This window comes from Misgurnus anguillicaudatus, chromosome 23 (genome assembly GCF_027580225.2).
Source record: "Misgurnus anguillicaudatus chromosome 23, ASM2758022v2, whole genome shotgun sequence".
Classification (NCBI taxonomy): domain Eukaryota; kingdom Metazoa; phylum Chordata; class Actinopteri; order Cypriniformes; family Cobitidae; genus Misgurnus; species Misgurnus anguillicaudatus.
In genome coordinates, this window is record NC_073359.2 from 38,156,042 (window position 1) to 38,176,079 (window position 20,038).

General features: G+C 39.2%; 1 protein-coding gene across 5 annotated transcripts in view; it reads left to right on the plus strand.

Moving 5' to 3' along the window:
- The window catches only part of LOC141359585 (heterogeneous nuclear ribonucleoprotein C-like), a 42,914-nt gene extending 36,606 nt beyond the window's left edge, over positions 1-6,308 (plus strand). For all 5 annotated transcript variants that reach the window (XM_073862263.1, XM_073862265.1, XM_073862266.1 and 2 more), the window contains 2 exons: positions 5,933-6,045; positions 6,124-6,308. In XM_073862263.1, coding sequence (XP_073718364.1) covers positions 5,933-6,045; positions 6,124-6,219 — 209 coding nt within the window. In that variant the 3' untranslated portion in view covers positions 6,220-6,308. The remainder of the gene's footprint in view (positions 1-5,932; positions 6,046-6,123) is intronic.
- The last annotated feature ends 13,730 nt before the right edge of the window (positions 6,309-20,038 follow it).

Here is a 20,038-nt window from a genome sequence, read left to right on the forward strand (position 1 = left end):
TATGAATATTTGGTGATGCCTTTCGGGCTCTCTAACAGTCCGTCTGTGTTCCAGTCATTTATTAATTATGTGCTCCGGGATATGCTAAATCGTTTAGTAATCGTCTACATCGTCGACATCCTGATTTATTCAGACTCCCTGGAACAACACGTCATCCATGTCAGAACAGTCCTACAACGACTCATTGAACATCAGCTTTACGCTAAGGCAGAGAAATGTGAATTTCATCAATCTTCGACATCCTTCTTAGGTTATGTCATCAGTCCAGACGGGGTCGCCATGGATGAAAAGAAGGTGGATTCAGTACTTAACAGGCCCAGACCCACTACTGTGAAGGAACTTCAACGCTTCCTGGGATTTGCCAACTTCTACCAACGATTTATAAAGAATTTCAGCATCATTGCAGCTCCTTTAACCTCTCTAGTGCACAAGTCCAATCACAAACTCTCTTGGAACCCTGACTCTGAATCTGCTTTCAGAGACCTAAAAACTTGCTTCCCCTCAGCTCCCATCCTGCATCACCCAGATCCAAAAAGACCCTTCATAGTCAAAGTGGATGCTTCTAACTCAGGTGTGGGCGCCATATTATCTCAAAAACAAGGTAACCCCAACAAATTGTACCCCTCTGCCTTTTACTCCCGTAAACTGAATCCAGCCGAGCGATGTAGGCAACCGAGAACTTTTGGCTATGAAAGCAGCTCTGGAAGAGTGGCGGGATTGGCTGGAGGGCGCAAAACACCCATTCATTATTCTCACAGACCATCGCAACCTGGAATATTTGCAATCTGCCAAAGACTCAACACTCGTCAAGCAAGATGGACATTGTTTTTCACAAGATTTCAATTCACTATCACATATCGACCTGGCTCCAAAAACACCAAAAGCAGACGCTCTATTACGGGTTTATGATTCAACGCCCCAGCCTATCTGTTCTGAGCCCATCATCCCGTCCTCCCTCATTGTGGCTCCTGTACAGTGGAATGTCATGCAAGAAATTAACGGACTCAATAATCTCAACCCACCACCAGTTGAATGCCCTGCAGACCGCACGTTCGTTCCACCATCCCACAGGAAGCAAGTCATCCAATGGGTACACACATCTCTATCTTACGGGCACCCTGGAATTAATTCTACATTGCTGTTGTTAAAGAACAAATTTTGGTGGCAGTCCATGTATCCTGTTGTAAGCGCCGTTGTTAATGCATGTACTATGCAGCCAGGTAAACTCCTCACCAGAACCCGGCAGGTCTTCTCCAACCCCTTGTGATCCCACAAAGACCTTGGTCTCACATCGCGGTCGATTTTGTGACTGATCTACCCAGGTCTGAAGGTAACACAGTGGTACTATCGGTTATTGATCATTTCTCTAAAGCCTGCCATTTTATCCCTCTGCCCAAGCTGCCGTCTGCCATGGAAACTGCTGAACAGTTGCTTCATTGTGTGTTCCGGTACTACAGACTTCCTGAAGACATTGTATCCGACCGGGGTCCACAATTCACGTCCAAGCTATGGAAAGCGTTCTTCAAAGCTCTAAACATCAACATCAGTCTTACATCTGTTATCACCCTCAATCCAATGGTCAAGTAGAACGTCTCAATCAAGAACTCACAAAATTTCTCAGAATTCATTGTCATAAAAACCAACACGACTGGTGTCGCTTCCTACCTTGGGCGGAATATGCACAGAATTTCCTGAAGAAAACCTCCACGGGTCTCTCTCCCTTTCAATGTGTCCTTGGGTACCAACCTCCCATATTTCCCTGGGACGAAGAACTCGCAGACATTCCAGCCATCAATGCATGGTTTGTACACAGCCAAAAAACCTGGCAACAAGCACACGTTCATTTGTCTCAAGCTATCAGAAGATTCAAGGACCAAGCAGATCGCCACAGAAGCCTAGAACCCAATTATGAACCCGGTCAGCTTGTATGGCTCTCGACCAGAGACTTGAAACTTCGTCTCCCCTGCAAGAAACTCCCAGTCCCAGGTATGTCGGCCCTTTCAAAATCATTAAACAAATTAATCCTGTGTCTTACCGTTTACAATTCCCTCCTAATTACCGTATCTCTCCCACTTTCCATGTATCCCTGCTCAAACCTGCTGAGGATCTGGGAGCGGCTGTAGAGTCCGGTGGATCAGGCCCCCCTCCCATTATGGTGGACAGTGAAGAGGCCTATCTGGTCAGCGAGCTGCTGGACTCCAGACGGCAGGGCTCCAACCTCCAATACCTCGTCAACTGGGAGGGGTATAGTCCCGGGGGGGGGGGGGGGGGTACTATGTGATGGATGTCAGCGTTGACGCTCCTGGTACTTCTCACTCACCCGCATACTGATCTACATTCCCCATAATGCACTGCGACCCGCTGATTACACACCAGCTGTAGCGTATCAGCGGGTCTATTTAACCTGGGACTCTGCTACTCTATCTTCGCAAAGTCTTGTTTGCCCCTAGCAGCATTTCTGAGCATTTCCTTGTGTTTACCCGTGTTTGCTTTCCTGGTGATTATATTGGACTGTCTATTGGATTATTGCCGTTTGCCGCCTGTCCCGACATTGGACTGTTTATTGATTACGACTGCTTTCTGCCTGCCCCGATCCTGGACTGTGTAACGTATATGAATAATATCTGCCTGCCCCGATCTTGGATTGTGTTTACGTTTATGCTTATCTGGATTTGCCCACTGATTACTCACTGTTTGTTGTGTGCTTACATCAATAAAGAGTTGCAAATGGAACCTAACCTGTCTGATTCATCACAGATGGTCTCACTTTGCTCTATGATCTTACAGTTTCTGACTGACAAATATACAAAATAAGAGTACGAGACACAAGACATGACCATGACAATAAAACATCATATTTATAATATTTTATCAAACCCATAATAGTAGTTAGTGCCTTTTTTAATTTGGACCACTGCCCTTCAAAAATGTCTGTGCGCATGGCCCTATATATTTGTATGAGTACACACATTTCAATGAAGATTTTGTTCATGCGCATGCATTACAGTATAAATTATGCCCCCGGACTGGAGTGTTTTTCATAAAAACATTGCATGGTTATTCAAGACTAAATGAGAATTTAAAACATCACAAAATACATGCTTTATTTTACTTCACATACTGTATATGGTGTTTTTTCTTGTCTTTTTTGCTCCAGCCAGATAGCTTGGTACAGTCATATCTGCCTGCATAGTATGCTTTTGAATTGCTCTTGCGTTACATTCATGTCACATGTATACCATGAAACCGTGATAGTTTCTGAGATGATTATCATACTGTGAAAACTATTCGTAAACATAGCTATACACTGAAAAAATCTCTTGCACATGATTAAGTTTTCTTAAAATGATTTTTTTGAAAAAAATTGTTGGATCTACGGAATTTAATTACGGTATGTACACCAGTTCAACATGATTGAATAAAGTTTTCTTAAAATGAACTAAATTTTAATTAATGTTAATTTCATTTTAAGAAAACCTAATTTAATTATGTGCTACAGATGTCCAGAAGTTTTTTTTCAGTGTTGTATCATTTGAGCTTCAACAGACTTAAAATGAAGTTAACAGACATTCTAGATAACTTAAAATATTCTCTAAAAAATAATTAAAATGTACACAATAGGGGAGAGTGGGGTGAGTTGTGCCAGTTTTTACTCAAAGTGACTTTAAAGTGAGGCCATGACAGTAATGCATTCAACTTAAGGATGTTCATATATTTCAGGATGTTGTTGAGAACAATAACTTTGGATCTGAAATAAATTGTTTCAGAAATATAGCTTTTGGGAAAAATGTGGTCTTTGTGGCACCACTTGCCCCTGGTGCGGGGTAAGTTGTGCCTTTTGGGAAAATAAGTTGGGGTAAATTGTGCCGGTGATTTCTGAAGTAAAATAGAATATTTTAATGTTATGAATTGTAATGCTATATTAAAGCAAGACCAATTTAATACACAATTACTCATTTAAGGTTTATTTAGATATTGTCACTCTATTAAACTGTTGAAATAAATCATATTTTGTAGTTTTTGGAAAAACACAACTTAAATACACAATATATGATATTTCTGAATAATTTCAGGCAAAGTGGCTTTGGCAATAGATGCCTGTTGACCAACCTGATCTCACGAATTTCCGTGGCACAGTCACGAAATTTTGTGCTCATTTTTCCGTGGCATTCTCACGGATCTCCGCATTTTTCCGTGGCCCTGCTACGGACTGTCTTTTTCCGTGGCATTCTCACGGATTGGTTACTTAATTGTTTTGTCCTATTTCTTACCATTTTTGCTTCGGTTTAGGGTTAGATTTACATGAAATGACATCCCTACCCAAACCCAACTCTAACCCCAACGCCAGGCAACAATTGTTTAAAGTTTAGAAAATATAAAAGAATAAATCTGAAAACATAGTATAAACCAATATTTAAAGTGACATACTAACGCAAACACCAAATATAACCCTAAACCGAAGCGAAAATGGTTTGAAAATAGGAAAAAGCAGTTGAGTAACCAATCCGTGAGAATGCCACGGAAAAAGACAGTCCGTAGCAGGGCCACGGAAAAATGCGGAGATCCGTGAGAATGCCACGGAAAAATGAGCACAGAATTCCGTGGCTGTCCCGCGGAACTTTGTGAGATCATGTTGCTGTTAACATACACAGAACGTGTCTGTCAATTATGTAATATATAAGAATAAAGTGACTAGACTAATTTATAAACATCCTATTGTGACTTGGCCACTTAAAAACTTAATAAAACTTCTCTTTAATAACATAGTGCAAACTCAAAACTGAAATCAATTTTAGCTAAATGAAACAAATGGCAGGTAGGCCTAAGTCAAACAGTGATGAGGCATGTCCATCTCCTTACTTCTCCAGATATCCCCTGTGAGTATGTAAGTCTAGGTGGTCTGGATCTGGCCTACTATTTAACATCCCACTTGTCAATACTGCAGGGGAATATAAACTTACAGCCCAGTCTCACGAAATTTCTTTATATAGTCACATATTTTTTTATTCTTTTTTCGTGCTATTGTCACGGAGTTTCGTGTTTTTTCGTGGTCGTTTGGCGAATTCCTGTTTTCGTGTGATTGTCACGTGTTGGTTGCTCAGCTGTTTTGTCCTATTTTCTTACCATTGTCGCTTCGGTTTAGGGTTAGATTTACATAAAATGAAATCCCTAACCAAACCCAACTCTAACCCTAACGCCAGGCGTCATTTAAAAACATAAATCAGAAAAAATAGTATAAACCAATATATAAAGTGACATTCTAATGCAAGCACCAAATCTAACCCTAAACCGAAGCGACAATGGTTTACAAATAGGAAAAAGCAGTTGAGTAACCAATACGTGATAATCACATGAAAACAGGAATTCGTTATACGATCACGAAAAAACACGAAATTTCATAATAATAGCACGAAAAAAAAGAATAAAAAAACATGTGACTATATCACAAAACTTATGGCTGTACCACCAAGTTTTTGAGGTGTGGGTAGTTTCTTGAGCACATCTCTGGCACAAGTTAACCCAGGCCCTTTGGCACAAATCACCCCAGACCTACAAGTCTGAACAATTAGCATGATCCAGCAGTTAAGAGCTAACATTATACTAACTGTATAGACTCATTGTGTGGCCTGCTAAAGCACTAAAACGTGTGAAATATTTTCAAACCTATCTATAATTGTTTAGACACTACAATCAAAAACCCTTAATCATAGACATTTTACTTTGAAAGCTAAAATGTGCTTAGCTCTCATGCAATGTGTCTTTTTTTAAAGGATGAGTAAAATTGATGGCTTTTCAAAATTATGTGGTCACATGACCAATTTCTTCTATGGTTTTCCAGGAAACAAGGGGTGGAACTACTTCCCCCCTGGCACAAATCACCCCACTCTCCCCTACATCATAACTGAATTATCTTTATTTTCATTTGCAAAAGTGAAAAGTGCTAATATGGAGGTGTCACCACAGCACTCAAGTGGAAAGAAAGAGCTTAATAGTGTGGAAACAAATGACTATGAGGAAGAAGGAGATCTGCTAGAAGAGGAGGAGGTGAGCAGATGAAAAGGACAGTGATGCGTTAAATCAAACAAATCGTTTTGATATTTACATGTGTGATTTTATCTGCAGATAAAGAGTCAAGGAGGGGAGGATGAGGAGGAAGAGGAGGGTGAGCAGGAGGAAGGAGAGGATGATGGAGACAGCACCAATGGAGACCAATCTTAAAGGAATACTTCACCAGAATTAGAAAATTCTCTTTTAATATACTTAACCTCCTGCCATCCCAAATATATGACTTTCTGTAGTCGAACAGAGTTGAAGCTTATTAGTCTTTTTGTGTCACATGGCAAAACATGCGTGTTACAACTAGTCATAAACACGAAAGATACAGGGATATTCAAAGTTATTGACGTACCACCATTTTCGAATTTACGAATGTAAGTTCTGGCATGCAACATTAGTCAAGCTCACATCAGGTAATGTCAACCAATAGAGAAACAACACCTAATACACTGCATCCTGTTTAAGTTGCCTTTCTTAGTTCTCCATCAGCTGCTCAGTCATGCCCAGTTGCATTCAGTACATAAGGAATAATTCACAATAGGTCATTGATTTATTTGAAAATAATGCACACCCAAGGTGGTAATAGGCTTCACATCATGCCATTACACAGCAGGTGTATTATTTTCAAATATTTCAAAGGACGGTGTCAATTATTCCCCTTCTACCATGGTTACCACAGACATTGCTCTGGTGGTTATTTTAAGACATTTGACAGGTCAGGTGTGCGTTTATCAAAAAATAATGCAAACCCATGGAACATTTCTCAACCATTTAGAATAAAGCATTCAACATCCTTGTGGTATAAATGGTTTCATCAGACGCACAGGCATTGTCTAAACAGAACTTAACTTTCGTCTCTGTCAATGGTCTGATTAGTGGCTAAACTGAACTTTGGAACAAATACCTTGTCAAAAAAACAAACGTTTTGGCTTTTTGACGAGGGAAGACAGCGGTCACGAATCACCGCTATGTGAAAGGAGGTTTGCCAGACGATAGTACACATTTTACACAGTAACATTGAATCAATGTAGTTTTTGATATGTTTAGCTGTGATTTCAACTTAGGTAATCTAATTGTTCTTTATTTTGCTTGTTATCAGAAATAAACTACTCTAAAAGGACTCTACACTATTGTTATTGATTCTTTGTGGAAGTTTAACAGAAGTTAGTTTGTTCCACGAAATCCATTTGTTTATGTAGCCCTGACCTGTTGAGGCATGGACTTCACTAGACCTTTCTATCAGAACTTATTTGTGAAGTATCTATCAAAACTACAGTAGCTTGTCTGTTATATCAGACCACACGAGCCAGCCTTCCCTTCCCAAGTGCCTTGGTCGCCCATGAACCTGTAGCCGGTTCACCGCTTTTCCTTCCTTGGACATCTTTTGATAGGTACTGAACAGACTGGGAACACCCCACAAAAGCTGCAGTTTTGGAGTTGTTAAGACCCAGTCATCTAGCCATCACAATTTGGCCCTTGTCAGAGTCTCTCAGATTCCTTTTTCCTGCTTACAAAACATCAACTTTAAGGGAAAAAGTCAGGGTCATGGCTCATTGACACACATGGTTAACAAAGATTGGCCAGTATGGTCCGATCCAACAGACGAGCTACTGTAGCTAAAATAGCTGAAAAGGAGAATGCTAATTCTGATTAAAAGGTCTAGTGGAGTCCATGCCTCGACGGGTCAGGGCTGTTTTGGTGGCAAAGGGGGAACATACACAATATTAGGCAGGTGGTCATAATGTTATGGCTGATCGGTGTATAGGCAAATATGGTCATATATGCACATGCATGCCCATCTAGAGATTGTGGGCCAGATTTACATAACGGGGCAAATTAGTGCCAATGGGAGACATTCAGTTGTTATTTAACGGCAAAATGATGGTTTGCGCTAGCCTGATGTTGTCATACTCAATTTAAATCAGAATATGAGTCTGATACCGCTCCATTGGGCTGTGGTTATGGGACGTGTTTTAACCAAACCAGGACAAAAAAATGCCTCTGCACTCAATTGGAACTTTTGCTGAATCCCGTAGGAGGAACGGCAAAACATCTTTCCGATCAACAAATCCCTTGATCTCGTTTCTCTGTTCCTCTATTAAAATCAATGCGCTGTCAATATCTTTTGGAATACACTCGATGGCTGAATCTTCACATCTCAATTCTCCAGCGCAGCAAACGGATTTAACACAAGTGCTCTTTGGTGAGGTGGTTGATTACGTTACTGTTGATCATCTGTCTATCATTGTATAAAGCCTGCCCTGACAATTTGATTGGTTCATCTTCTTTTCCCCAAGCATAGTAGCGGCGCAATGGAGCAACTCCAGACTGAATTTCCCGACCTCAAATGTTGTGGGCTGGGCTAAGTTCATCTGGCACCCCGGCTAGGTTTGTGCTGGTGCAAGCTGTTAGTAAATCTGGCCCTTAGTGTATTACCTCTGACCCTTGGCCTTACTTAAGTAAATTAACCATTGATGTTTTATTTTTTTTAAGTAGCTACAGTCCTGGTATTGAATAAGGTTAGAACAAACACCAAGACTCTTTGAATTTCGATAAAACATCTGTTTACAAATAATACTTCTGTCACATGCTTCATTGACCTTTAAATAACACGCATTCCTGCATTTCTGGTTATAAAGTTGGTGTAGATTAGGGACTTTAGAGCTAAATTTCCTTTGTTGCTAATATTTCAGACTTTAGACACATATGATATGTTTGCAGCTGTATGTGATGTTTCTGTGACTTTTTGTTAACAAGCTTTTAACTGGTGACCTAAAAGTTTAAATAACTGAATGCTAATGTTTTAGGATGTGGACATTGAAATTCCTACTGAATGAATGGATTTTACAAAACCAGTTAGTTCACGTTTGTACATTTTTAAATGTGAGATAAGAAACAAAATTAGGGGCCAATCACAGCAAAAGCGTTTATTGCAGTTGCAGGCGCCTTTTCTGAATGATATTCTATGGGCAGGGAGCGTTTGCGTGCTGTTTCTGCACGCCGAGCGCCTTGCGGTTTTTGCCGCCAGCCGCAGCACGCGCTTTTGAAGGAGCGCTGAGAGCGGAGAAGCGCCCGGCGTCATTCGCATCTTTCCATTGTCCAATCGAATGAGGGGAGAGGTGGGCCTTACGTTGTGGTGAGGGACGTTTATAGTTGCTTTAAAGAGCAGGTCCCCCTTGCTCACTCTCTCCTGCGTGTTTGTGCACCTCTCACCCTGAAACAAGGTCAGAGCAAGCGCCCTCTTTTTAAAGGACAAGTTCGGTATTTTAGACTTAAAGCCCTGTTTTCAGATTGTTTATGATGAAATAGAACGGTTATTTCTAATAAGAGAAGTCACATTTCGAGCATGAGCCTACTATACTTGACAATCATTTACATTTTTTTCACCTGTCAAGTAAATATTGCTACTATTGCTATTATTATGTACCATATATTGTTGTTGTTTTTTAATAACAAATATGACTTTGTTTTAAAACAAATTATTGCATGCTCGGATCACGGAGATCATATGTTAATGCAAATTGTAAACCCAGCCTTGACTAAATTTCGGAATTCGCTTACTCAATGTGGTCACATTGGTGTGTGGTTGGTAATAGAAAGGAATTATATGTATATATATTTTTTTTTTGGTCAGGTACCATTAATAGTTGAGCAGGTGTCTAGTTCATAGATATTCCAACCAGTTAAACCAAAATATCACTACAATATTGTTTCATGCCAAAGCACACACACTGTGTCATTTTCCATTAACTCTTTCACCGCCAGCGTTTTTAAAAAAAGTTGCCAGCCAGTGCCAGCGTTTTTCATGATTTTCACCAAAGTTTAATGCCTTCCAGAAAATGTTCTTCTTTAAATATATAAACATACAATATACCAAATTAAAAAGAACAGACCGTCTGCTTTCAAACAAAAAAAACCTGTTTCATCCTACCTTAAGTGGTTCTTTTGTAATCAGCTTTTGAATATGGGTAGGTTTCTGCAAAAACACCACATTTTGAGCAAAAAGCTGAGATAATTCCATTTTTGTGACGGACTTTTCATAGAGATCCCATTCAGAGCGATCTTTAAAACAGACACGGACATGCAGCAGCTTGCCATAGGGCAATACTTCCGGGTTTAAAAAGTTGCGGAAGGGCGCCACCCGCAATACTTGTGCGGTATTGCGGAAAGACGGAAAATCTCGTCATTGGCGGGGAAGCGTTTTCTCTTAATTGACAAGATATCTCGTCAATGGCGGTGAAAGAGTTAATGCTTCCATTGGTTCTTGGTCTACGACCCCCCCCCCCCCCCAATATCCTTTATTTAATACATTGTTCACCATAGTCATTTTCCAACATGTAAATTGCATGAATTACAACACAGTTTTTATTATATTTACCTTGGCTCAACCCAGTGGCAAATGGCTCTCAAATACAGTTCTGAAGCACCCTTGACAGACCTTCATCCCAAACCCTGATCTTCACAACTTATCCAGTTAAAGATTGAATTGTTAAAGAGTGAGGGTGCACCTTTGGTATTCATTTTTTTGGCAGCCCTATTTCCTTTATACCTATTTATTTATTTGAAGAGTTTGGTTCCAAAACGCAATAAATCCATTTTGACAAATTTCTGTAAAAACGTGTTTTCTATACCAAGAAAGTGACAAGATGAAAACCACTATTTTCTGTTACAAACTTTCCCATAGCATCTTTAGGTTATAAAAACATCAAAATTCAAATCCATAACTTGATTTTCAAAGATTTATTATAAAAACAAATTATTTTTTCCACAAAATGCAATAAATCCATGACGTTTTTTTTCCAAAATGCTATAAATCTATTCAATCAATGTATAAATGTGCATTCATCTTTGCCATGATATATTCATTTAGTTGAACAGGGATATACACTGATAAAAAATAAACATTAATGGCATTAATCAAAACACTTACTGTCATATCAAGATCACTGTCATTGCAACGGTTATACTTGACGTCGTCGCTTGGCATTTTTCACAGCGATCAGCTGTAAAATGTTTTGGTCCTGCTCGATTTTCGTTGACTTTGAGTAAAATAATGTAAAGTTATTCATAAGATCTCCTGCGGTCAATGTGTTAGCATGAGAAACTTGATGCTGTCGGGAGATAAGCACCAGTCTCGAGTGCTTCGCGTAAATTATTAGATGTTGATGACAATCTTTCCCGTCACAGAAAACAACCACAGGTTTATCAATGCCATTAAAGTATTATTTTGTTTTATTTGTTGATCACGAAGTACAAAGTAGATGAGGAAAACTAGTACTCCGTGTACACATCGCGCCACCATGTTTGTTTACATTGCGTGAATGGTGAGCTGTAATTTCTGGAATGGATTTGCGTTCTGTAAAAAAGGAGGAGTGGCGTTTATAGCATTTTGGGAAAAAAGGGAGAAAAGATGACAGAATAAAATGCGGATATTGGATTTTGCGTAAAATTAATTATTTACTTTTAAATATTGACCTGATATAATACTGATTTTGGCAGTAACTCATTTTTTTCAAAAATGGCGTTTATCGCGTTTTGGACCAAACTCTTCATTTGTTTGAAAGGTTTTGTATTTCATAAGGAGCCACTGAGTGTACCATATGTTTGTACTGTACAGTAAAAAGAATTAAATCTGTTAATTATATTTGTTTATACAACAGTTCTTTCTGGTTCTCGAATCTGATTGGCTAAGAGGCGTGCAATATTCTACTGATAACGGCACAGTAACCACTTCACGTTTCGTATCATTCCGCCACCTAGTGAATGGAGGTCCTCTAAACAGGCTCATCTCTGAATTGAAAAACTGCAGACACACACCACCGCGCTGTTTTGAATTACTCTCCGTGTGTCTCATTAGTTCACTAGCTCATAAATCAGTCTGTGAATCCCCAATCGGAAGTTATTATTCCGCCAAAGATCAGCGCTCTTGGATGTTACGTTAAAGTTAATGGGAGTAATGTCTTGTCACATCGTGTGGAAGATTAACACTTGGAAAGAGGAATGTAAACATTCATTTTTTTCTGGAGCTATATCTCTTATCAGAACGCAAAAACACGGTGGAACTCCAGGTAAGCACCGCAGCTTTTAAATGTGGACATTGATCATTTATTTAATCGCGACGTGACTATTAAAACATGTTATGAGATATCGCCACTGGTATATTTATAAGCAGCATGCAAAAACATCTCTCTGACACTTATAAAAAACAGTTTTATATAGTACTGAGAAGAACGAAGTCTAATAATAACCGAGTGCTCGTATCGCGTTAAGATGAAATGGTAAACCAATAGTAACATTATAGAAGTATAGTTTTATTAACTTTTACCTCGCGCCAAAACAATAACAACACAAAAGACACTAAATATGAATAAGAAAACAAGTAATAGTTTCATCATGACACCAAATACTGGTGATTTGATCTAGCAGCCGAAAGTGTTACCTGTCATTCTGGCCGCCCTCAAATCCATGGCGGAAGAAGTAGTTCTCAAACAAAGAGGCTTTTAAAATTACTCCGTTGTTGTTTGCTAGTTTTTGTTTTTCAAACGTGTGCCGTCGAACTGTTGTATAAAAGCAATATCGCTCTCGGAGTCGTGTGATATAGCTCTATATCATCACGGCTAATCTCAGCCGTGATGATATAGAGCTATATCACACTCCTACTCGAGCGATATTGCTTAAGTACAGTGACACTAAGCCAAACTTTATTCAGACAAATCCAAGATTTGTTTGTTTTTTATTTGCTTTTGTCTTGTTTTGTCTGTGTTGCATTTTAATAAAACAAAAAAGTTTTCTTTGAGCTTCATAACTGTTGAGGGAATAACTGTAGCCGTGCTGCCAACTTTAGTAGCCTGACATAGATCAGAAGTTTTGAAAAATACAGTTTTTCCCAATAATGAACTTAATAAAATAATAAAAAGGTAGCTTAACTGTAACTTTGCTAAGCTAATGCAAATCATAGAATTAAAGTATAATTTTAATGCAGTTTTCTTAAGTTGATGATTTTAAATTATCCTTTTAATTGCACTAAATACAAATAAGCTGTTGCATGCTGCTGCTGATGATAATGATGTTTTATAAGAATATGTTTGGTCTTTGCACTTTTTTTACATACTTCTCTCTAGGGATTTTCACACTGAAAATAGTTATCCCTGGGTTATTCTAAACCCTGGTTAAAGGAATTCTTGGTTATCTGTTTTAGGTTTCACACTGTTCATACTTACCCAGGGGTTAAGATATAACCCTGGGATTCATAATTTGACGTTTTACACTGTGCGTTTCTAAACCCAGGTTAACGTTTATAAATGCATATTTGCGGTGTCAACAGTCAAAGTGATGTCAAAATGACTGAATAAAAATAGCATGGTGCAACTTTAAAAAATAGCTTGTCGCGCTGTGACAGAACAGATCACAACATAATCTCTCTTGGCTGTTTAAAGCCTTCTGGGATGTCTTTTTACTCCAATTCAAGTGTTTTCAGTACACAGGTTGCAGTGTTGGGGTAGTTACTCAAAAAATGTAATTAGTTACTAGTTACTTCTTAAAATTGTAATGAGATTACTTTACTAGTTACTGCATTTGAAAAGTAACTTCACTACTTATTACTTTACTTTCCTTTTTCTTAATTTACCACATAGATACATGGACATGGTTTAGGCGGGGTTGGCTGATGATGAGTGACTACTTTAAATGACCGGCCAGGGCTCAAGACTAACTTTTTGCACTGGTTGCACTGGTGCGCCTAACATTTTTTTTTAGGTGCACCAGCACAAAAGTTAGGTGCACCCTAATTTTTGACCCCATCGGATTTATAGTTCGCCCAAAAATTAAAATTCTGTATAATTTATTTGTAAATCAGGTTTGTAACTCTCATGTTGTTACAAACCTGTATAAATGTCTTTGTTCTGGTGAACACGAATCAAAACACCTTGAGCAATGCTTGCAACCAAACCATTCATGAGCCCCATTCACCTCCACAGTATTATTTTTTCCTACTATAGAAGTGAATGGGGCTCATGCTTGGCCTGGCCATCAACATCCCCCAAAATATGTTGCTTCGTGTCCATCAGAACAGGGATATTTATACAGTTTTGTAACAAATTTATAATTTATTTTTGGGTGAACTGTCCCTTTAACACCGCAAGTTTAGCGCCCATGGTGGTTTCATACAGAATATTAACATGTAGGCTATTTTATCATTTTCATGTTGTCATTCCATTTTCCTTATACGAGTCATGCACAGTCCTGTTTGATAACCCGCATCCGCGCGATTAAAATAACAATTGACCCATTATCCGACATCAGCATCAATTTATTTCATACCCGTTTTACATAAAGACTGCGACCGGCCGCACCGCAAATCGTGATGTAAGGAGAAACCTTTAAAGATCTTCATGCAGAACATTGACAGAAATAAGCACAGGACCATGCTTGTTTAAATATATTATCATTTAATGTGAAACTTTGTGAGGGTCGGCTGATTGACAGCTGAGCGGTCAGCAGTGTTTGAACACTCATAAGCGCTGCGCTTATATTTATTATTACCTTATAAATTGATGATATGATTGCAGTGATTCCAAAGGGATGTCCAAAAAAACTCAAGTAGAATGTTAAATGTTTAAAGTTTAATGTCTCTTTCTCGCTGCCCTGTGTAAACCCACGCGGGTGATGGCATGAAACGCGTGAGGAGCTTGCATTTTGCATTACCTTAAATTACCTTAAATTATGGTCATACAAATGAAAGTAAAACAACATTCAAAACTGTAATGTGTAAATTTATTTATGTAAAGTTACACTCGCAATAATAACAAAACATTGTGCTTTTTTAAATAGGTAAAAAGTGTTTTGTGCTGCATCGGTTTGGGAGCGCGTCACACAATAAATAAACTCATATAGGCTACTTTTGAATTCGTTTGGTTAATTTGCTAATTATTTAAGGGAAACACATTTCATATAGGCTTATTTATTGTATTATTTTTTCACCAAAGAAAGACGTAATCATCACGTTCTATTCATTTTAATGCTTTTTGCGCATAAACTAAACCCTTGGGGGAATTATTTATAAATGAATCCACAACGCAAATCAAGGAATTAACTTATTTCTCTATTTAAGACAGTCTGGCAGGGCGGTAACAGCGATACAGCAAACACCGAAAAGTTTTTAGGATTAGATTTGGAAGTAAGATTATGAAGAAAACAGCGGTCCTGACTCCTGGCTTTTTTCTATAAATTGAGCGCACGCGACATTGCTGTTCGGGTTACGTTCAAATAATTTCTTTAAAAGAATTATGCTCTGGCTCTGACTCGATTGAGGTTCATTACCTAATTCCGTCTTCGGGTTCAGACCTCTCGATCCCTGACCGGTAAGTTAAGCAGGATCTTTCGCCACAAGTGTTGTATTGCCATGCTGGGCTTACAAATGCTCAGACAGGTTGCTCATCGCGTTGAAAGACACTTGTGATGTGGGCATAGTGTGCATTTCACACGAATATTTTTGTCCTTTCGAGCAATACGCTGAAAGTTATGTGAATATCGCCCCAGTGGCTGAAACCCTCCGTCTTCATTTCCCGCTCCCCTTTGCACCAGCAGCTCCTTCAAATCAATCTCTATGGCAACGGCACACGTACAGGGACACGCATGCACGCACCACTTAAATAGACAGAACTTTACACCCAGGCAAACACTGCTTGGGTAACGCAGGAAAGCGCGTTCCTATAGTCTAGTAAAGTAGTGTAGTTACCAATATTATTAGTGTAATGCGTTACTTTACTTCGTTACCCAAAAAAGTAATGTAGTTACTGTAATCCGTTACTTTGTAACTCGTTACCCCCAACACTGACAGGTTGTGAAATGAGGTATATGATTTTTAGTTTCTGTTCAGCATGCCTGTTGCTAAGCATCGAGTCATAACATTCTAACCCTGCTTTGTTTCACACTGCACAAGCTTGGCATTTGCAAGAGTGGTGCTAACACTGCTTCAGTAAGCAGGGTTTTATAACCCTAGGTTAATTTCAGAAATAACCCTGCTTCTAAATTACAAGTATGAAATGCTCCTTAACCCAGGGTAAAAAGCAGAGTTTAGAATAAAGATAACACAGAATGAACACTGCAATCTCATTTAAGCTACACTGTGTAGTTTTTTTTAGTTAATTCTTAGCAAAAGCCCATGTGTTCTTTCAAAAATATGTGCTCATTCATGTGTAATTACTTCCACCTACTAGGGGTGGAACGGTACACGGTACATGTATTCGTTTCGAATCGGTACAGGGATCACGGTTCGGTGCACGAATTTAAACCGCGAATACACGGACTGAAAATAAAAAAAACATGCGTGCAAAATAATTAATGTAATGCGGAACTAATGTTAGATACGCGGGTTCGTTAGGGACAGCTAATCTGTAGCCCTGCTTTAGCTCTGAGGGCTGAAGCTATGATTGGCGCCGATGCAGCCGAGCTCCGCCTGTGTATGCGCTCTATCAGAGCCCGTCTACATTCTCTGGCACTCTGCAATTTTTTGTCAGGTTGACGGTCGAGTGAGTGAGTGAGTGAGTCAGTGGAACGGTCAGTAATACAGGCGAGAGAGTGGTGGAAAAGACGAGGAGTGTGTGTCTGCGTTGTCAGCAGTTTTTGGGTATGTGAGTGAAAATACATCAAATCAGGGCTCTCAAGTCACCCGCATTCACCATGACTCATGAGACACACGCATTTCAGTCAGTTCACACCCCACACCTTGTATTTCTTACACTGAGAAGTTGGAGATAAATTGTCCTGCTATTTATATTTTGTTCTATTTTAATATGTAATGGACGAAGCGCAGGCATGCGCAGGGCAGTTCTGTCGAGTTCAGCTGCTTTCAGTTTTTTAAGTGTGCTGAACTTTACGCAGCACCATCAGCGTCAGACTACCACAAGAAATCTTGCGGAGGAGGCGGCTGATTTAAATCCCTCTCGCGTTACTCTGACGTCATCCACTTGTCGTTTCTTGCAGCGCCTGATGAAGTTGTACACACCTATTAATGCATCCTACAAGCCTACATTTTTTTTGTTCTTTAGTAAATTAATATGAAATAAATGTGCTAAAATGTAATTTAAAAATGTATTTAGGTAACTTGTAATACATTTGAAATCCATCTTTGTATGAAAGATGAGTACAAGTTTATAGATATGTTAAATGCATTTCAGTTCATATTCATGACATCTCACAATAACACAGATAAGGACACCTATGTTTTTAAGATTACCTTAAGTACTAAAAAAATTTGCCTTCTGCATTGTTGTTTTGCTTTTCCCTCCAGTATCGAAATTAAACCAAACCGTGGCGTCTGAACCGAGGTACGAACCGAACCGTGACTTCTGTGAACCGTTCCACCTCTACCACCTACTAATCAAGGTATTCTCCTAACTGTAGAATCTGCTATTTAGAATACATACGGGCGAGTCGCTCGAATGGCTGAATCCATGTTGTGCATTTGAAATACATTCGCCGACGAGGGACATTCCTGAAATTCAAGCTCCGCCTTTCGCTCTTTCAGACTACATTCACGCTAGCCGCATCTCAACTGAAGCTGAAGTCTTATTTCAGAACATTAACAATTATAAAGCTGACAATTATTCTTAGTTAATTGTAAATTCATGTAATATGCTTATGACTTGCGATAATGCTCAGTTAACTTAAATAAACCAGGTTTGATGACGTATGCAGCCTACATATGCGACCTGTTTGGTCTGAAAGCCTTCGGATTGAGCAACAGCTGCACATGTGAGGACTCGCGATCTATTGCTTTGATTTGAGGCAGACTTGAAAGCCTGTTGAAGACCTATTTTTGAGGAAATTATAACGAGTCGCCAAGGAAGCGAAAAAGAGATGTAAAATGACAACACGACAGGAAAAGCAACAAGACCAAAGTCAATATTGGAGTAACGTTAGTTTTCTAAGATCATGAGGCTCAAGGGACACCGAAGTTGCCTGATTTCTATCTTCTCCACAGGTAATGCAGCATATTTGTTTAAATCTATACAGTCTATTGTGTAAACTCGAAGTTTTATAGTTCATTGGCAAACTGTAGCATGGTTATGCATAACACTACGTCTTGTTAGTGTAAACGTGCATGTGGTTGAATGTGTTCGAACATTTATGTAATCTGAGGTACTAAACACAATGTTTTACATCTTTTCTGACCTCTACCGTGAACACATGGTGTACAGTGCTATTTTTAGCCTTTCACTGATAAAACTAAAGTGGCTGATCTGCTGGTCTTTCATTAGTTATATTTAACAAGCGTGTGAAAGTTGCGCAATCTAATTTCAGCAATTGGGCTGAAATATCAGAGAAAGCTCTTACATATACACGGACAAAACATTGTGTAGTATGTTTACTTACAACACAAGCAGTGGACTCTGACATAATATTAGTTTGCATCCATTTAAACCCGTCATTACTCCTGCTCATGTTTAAATTACATTAGAGGGACTCGTCCACAGACCATCCCCTCAGTGATCTGGAGAGAAGCGGTCAAGAGTGGACAAAAACACATCTTAATACCAAGTGTAAACAGCCCCTAGGATATTTTTCCATACATCGATGAAAAAGGAGTGTGTAAGCTACGTTTATGGTTGCTTTTTGTATGTGATTTAAAGCAGACATATCATGAAAATCTGACTTTTCCCATGTTCAACATACATCTGTTATGATAGTGCTATGACAGATCACAGGCAAAGGACACTATAAATTGTCAGAATCCTGCTTAAAAGTCTTGTTTTGTATTTATGTCTAGTCATGATGGCAGGGTTCTGGCAGTCCCATGCTCCATGTGGGGGTTCATGCCTTTGTTTATTGGGTCATGTGCCTCGGGTGTCTTGTCTTTTGTCCCCGCCCCCTCGTTCTCCTGCTTATTAGTAATCATTGGTTTTCTCCCATCACCTGTCCCCCCTCGTTATCTTGTTTGTTTTTTTCTATTTGTTTCTATTTGGACCCCTAGATGTCCTGACATGAAACAGGAAGCTGTTGTAATTCAAGCACACATTGTCCGATATGCCCCAGACTTCACTGGTTTGATAAGGGTCCTGGCCTGAACACATCAACATGGCAATATTCAGTAACAGTCATAGCTCCACCTAGAGGCAACAGGAAATACCATGTTTCACGCTGTGATTTACTGATCTTCGAGATTGAACTATATAAACGTCATATTTGGTCAGATTAACCATGAGGCCTTTTGTTATGAGAAATAGTGACAACCTTTAAAGGGCGTGTCCGTTGCGGCCTGGAAAAGTATTGCTAAATTAATCACATTTTAAGGGCCTAAACAAGCTCAAAAAGTCATGAAAAGTTGCACAAGTGTCAAATGTGGCAAACATTTACAAGTGGTATAGGCTTCAGAAATTGGTGTGTAAAATGTCTCTATAGCAGTGGTTCTCAAACTGGGGTCCGGGGCCCCCAGGGGGCCCCAGTTTTATGACATTTTATAAAATACATTAATTTATCATGAATTCTGTGAAATTAAACTTTAAAAAAAACAAGGCAGCACTACTTTGTATAATTTTATGTTTTGTTTAATTAAAATGTGAAGTTTTAGAACTGTTTTTTGTCATACATTTTCTTTGGGGGGGGGGGGGGCGCGAAGAAATGCACCGTACACAAAGGGGGCCGCACGCTGCAAAAGTTTGAGAACCACTGCTCTATAGCGCCACCTTCGAAAATGCAAGAAACCAGCCCCCTCGCTTTTTAAATGTACAGGTGCGAAATGCGGTAGGATTATAAAACACGCCAAGACCTACAAAAAAGTCTCTTGGAGCCAATCTCTAAACCCCACAGGAAGTCGGCCATTTTGAATTTTATCTGTAATTTGGGTGCAAATTTTGTCATTTCCAGGCTTCATACTTTAACGAACTCCTCCTAGAGATTGAATCAGATCATACCCATATTTGATTCATGTCATCTAAAGGCCTTTGCGATGCTAAATTGTAGAGATCTTGACTTTTTGTTG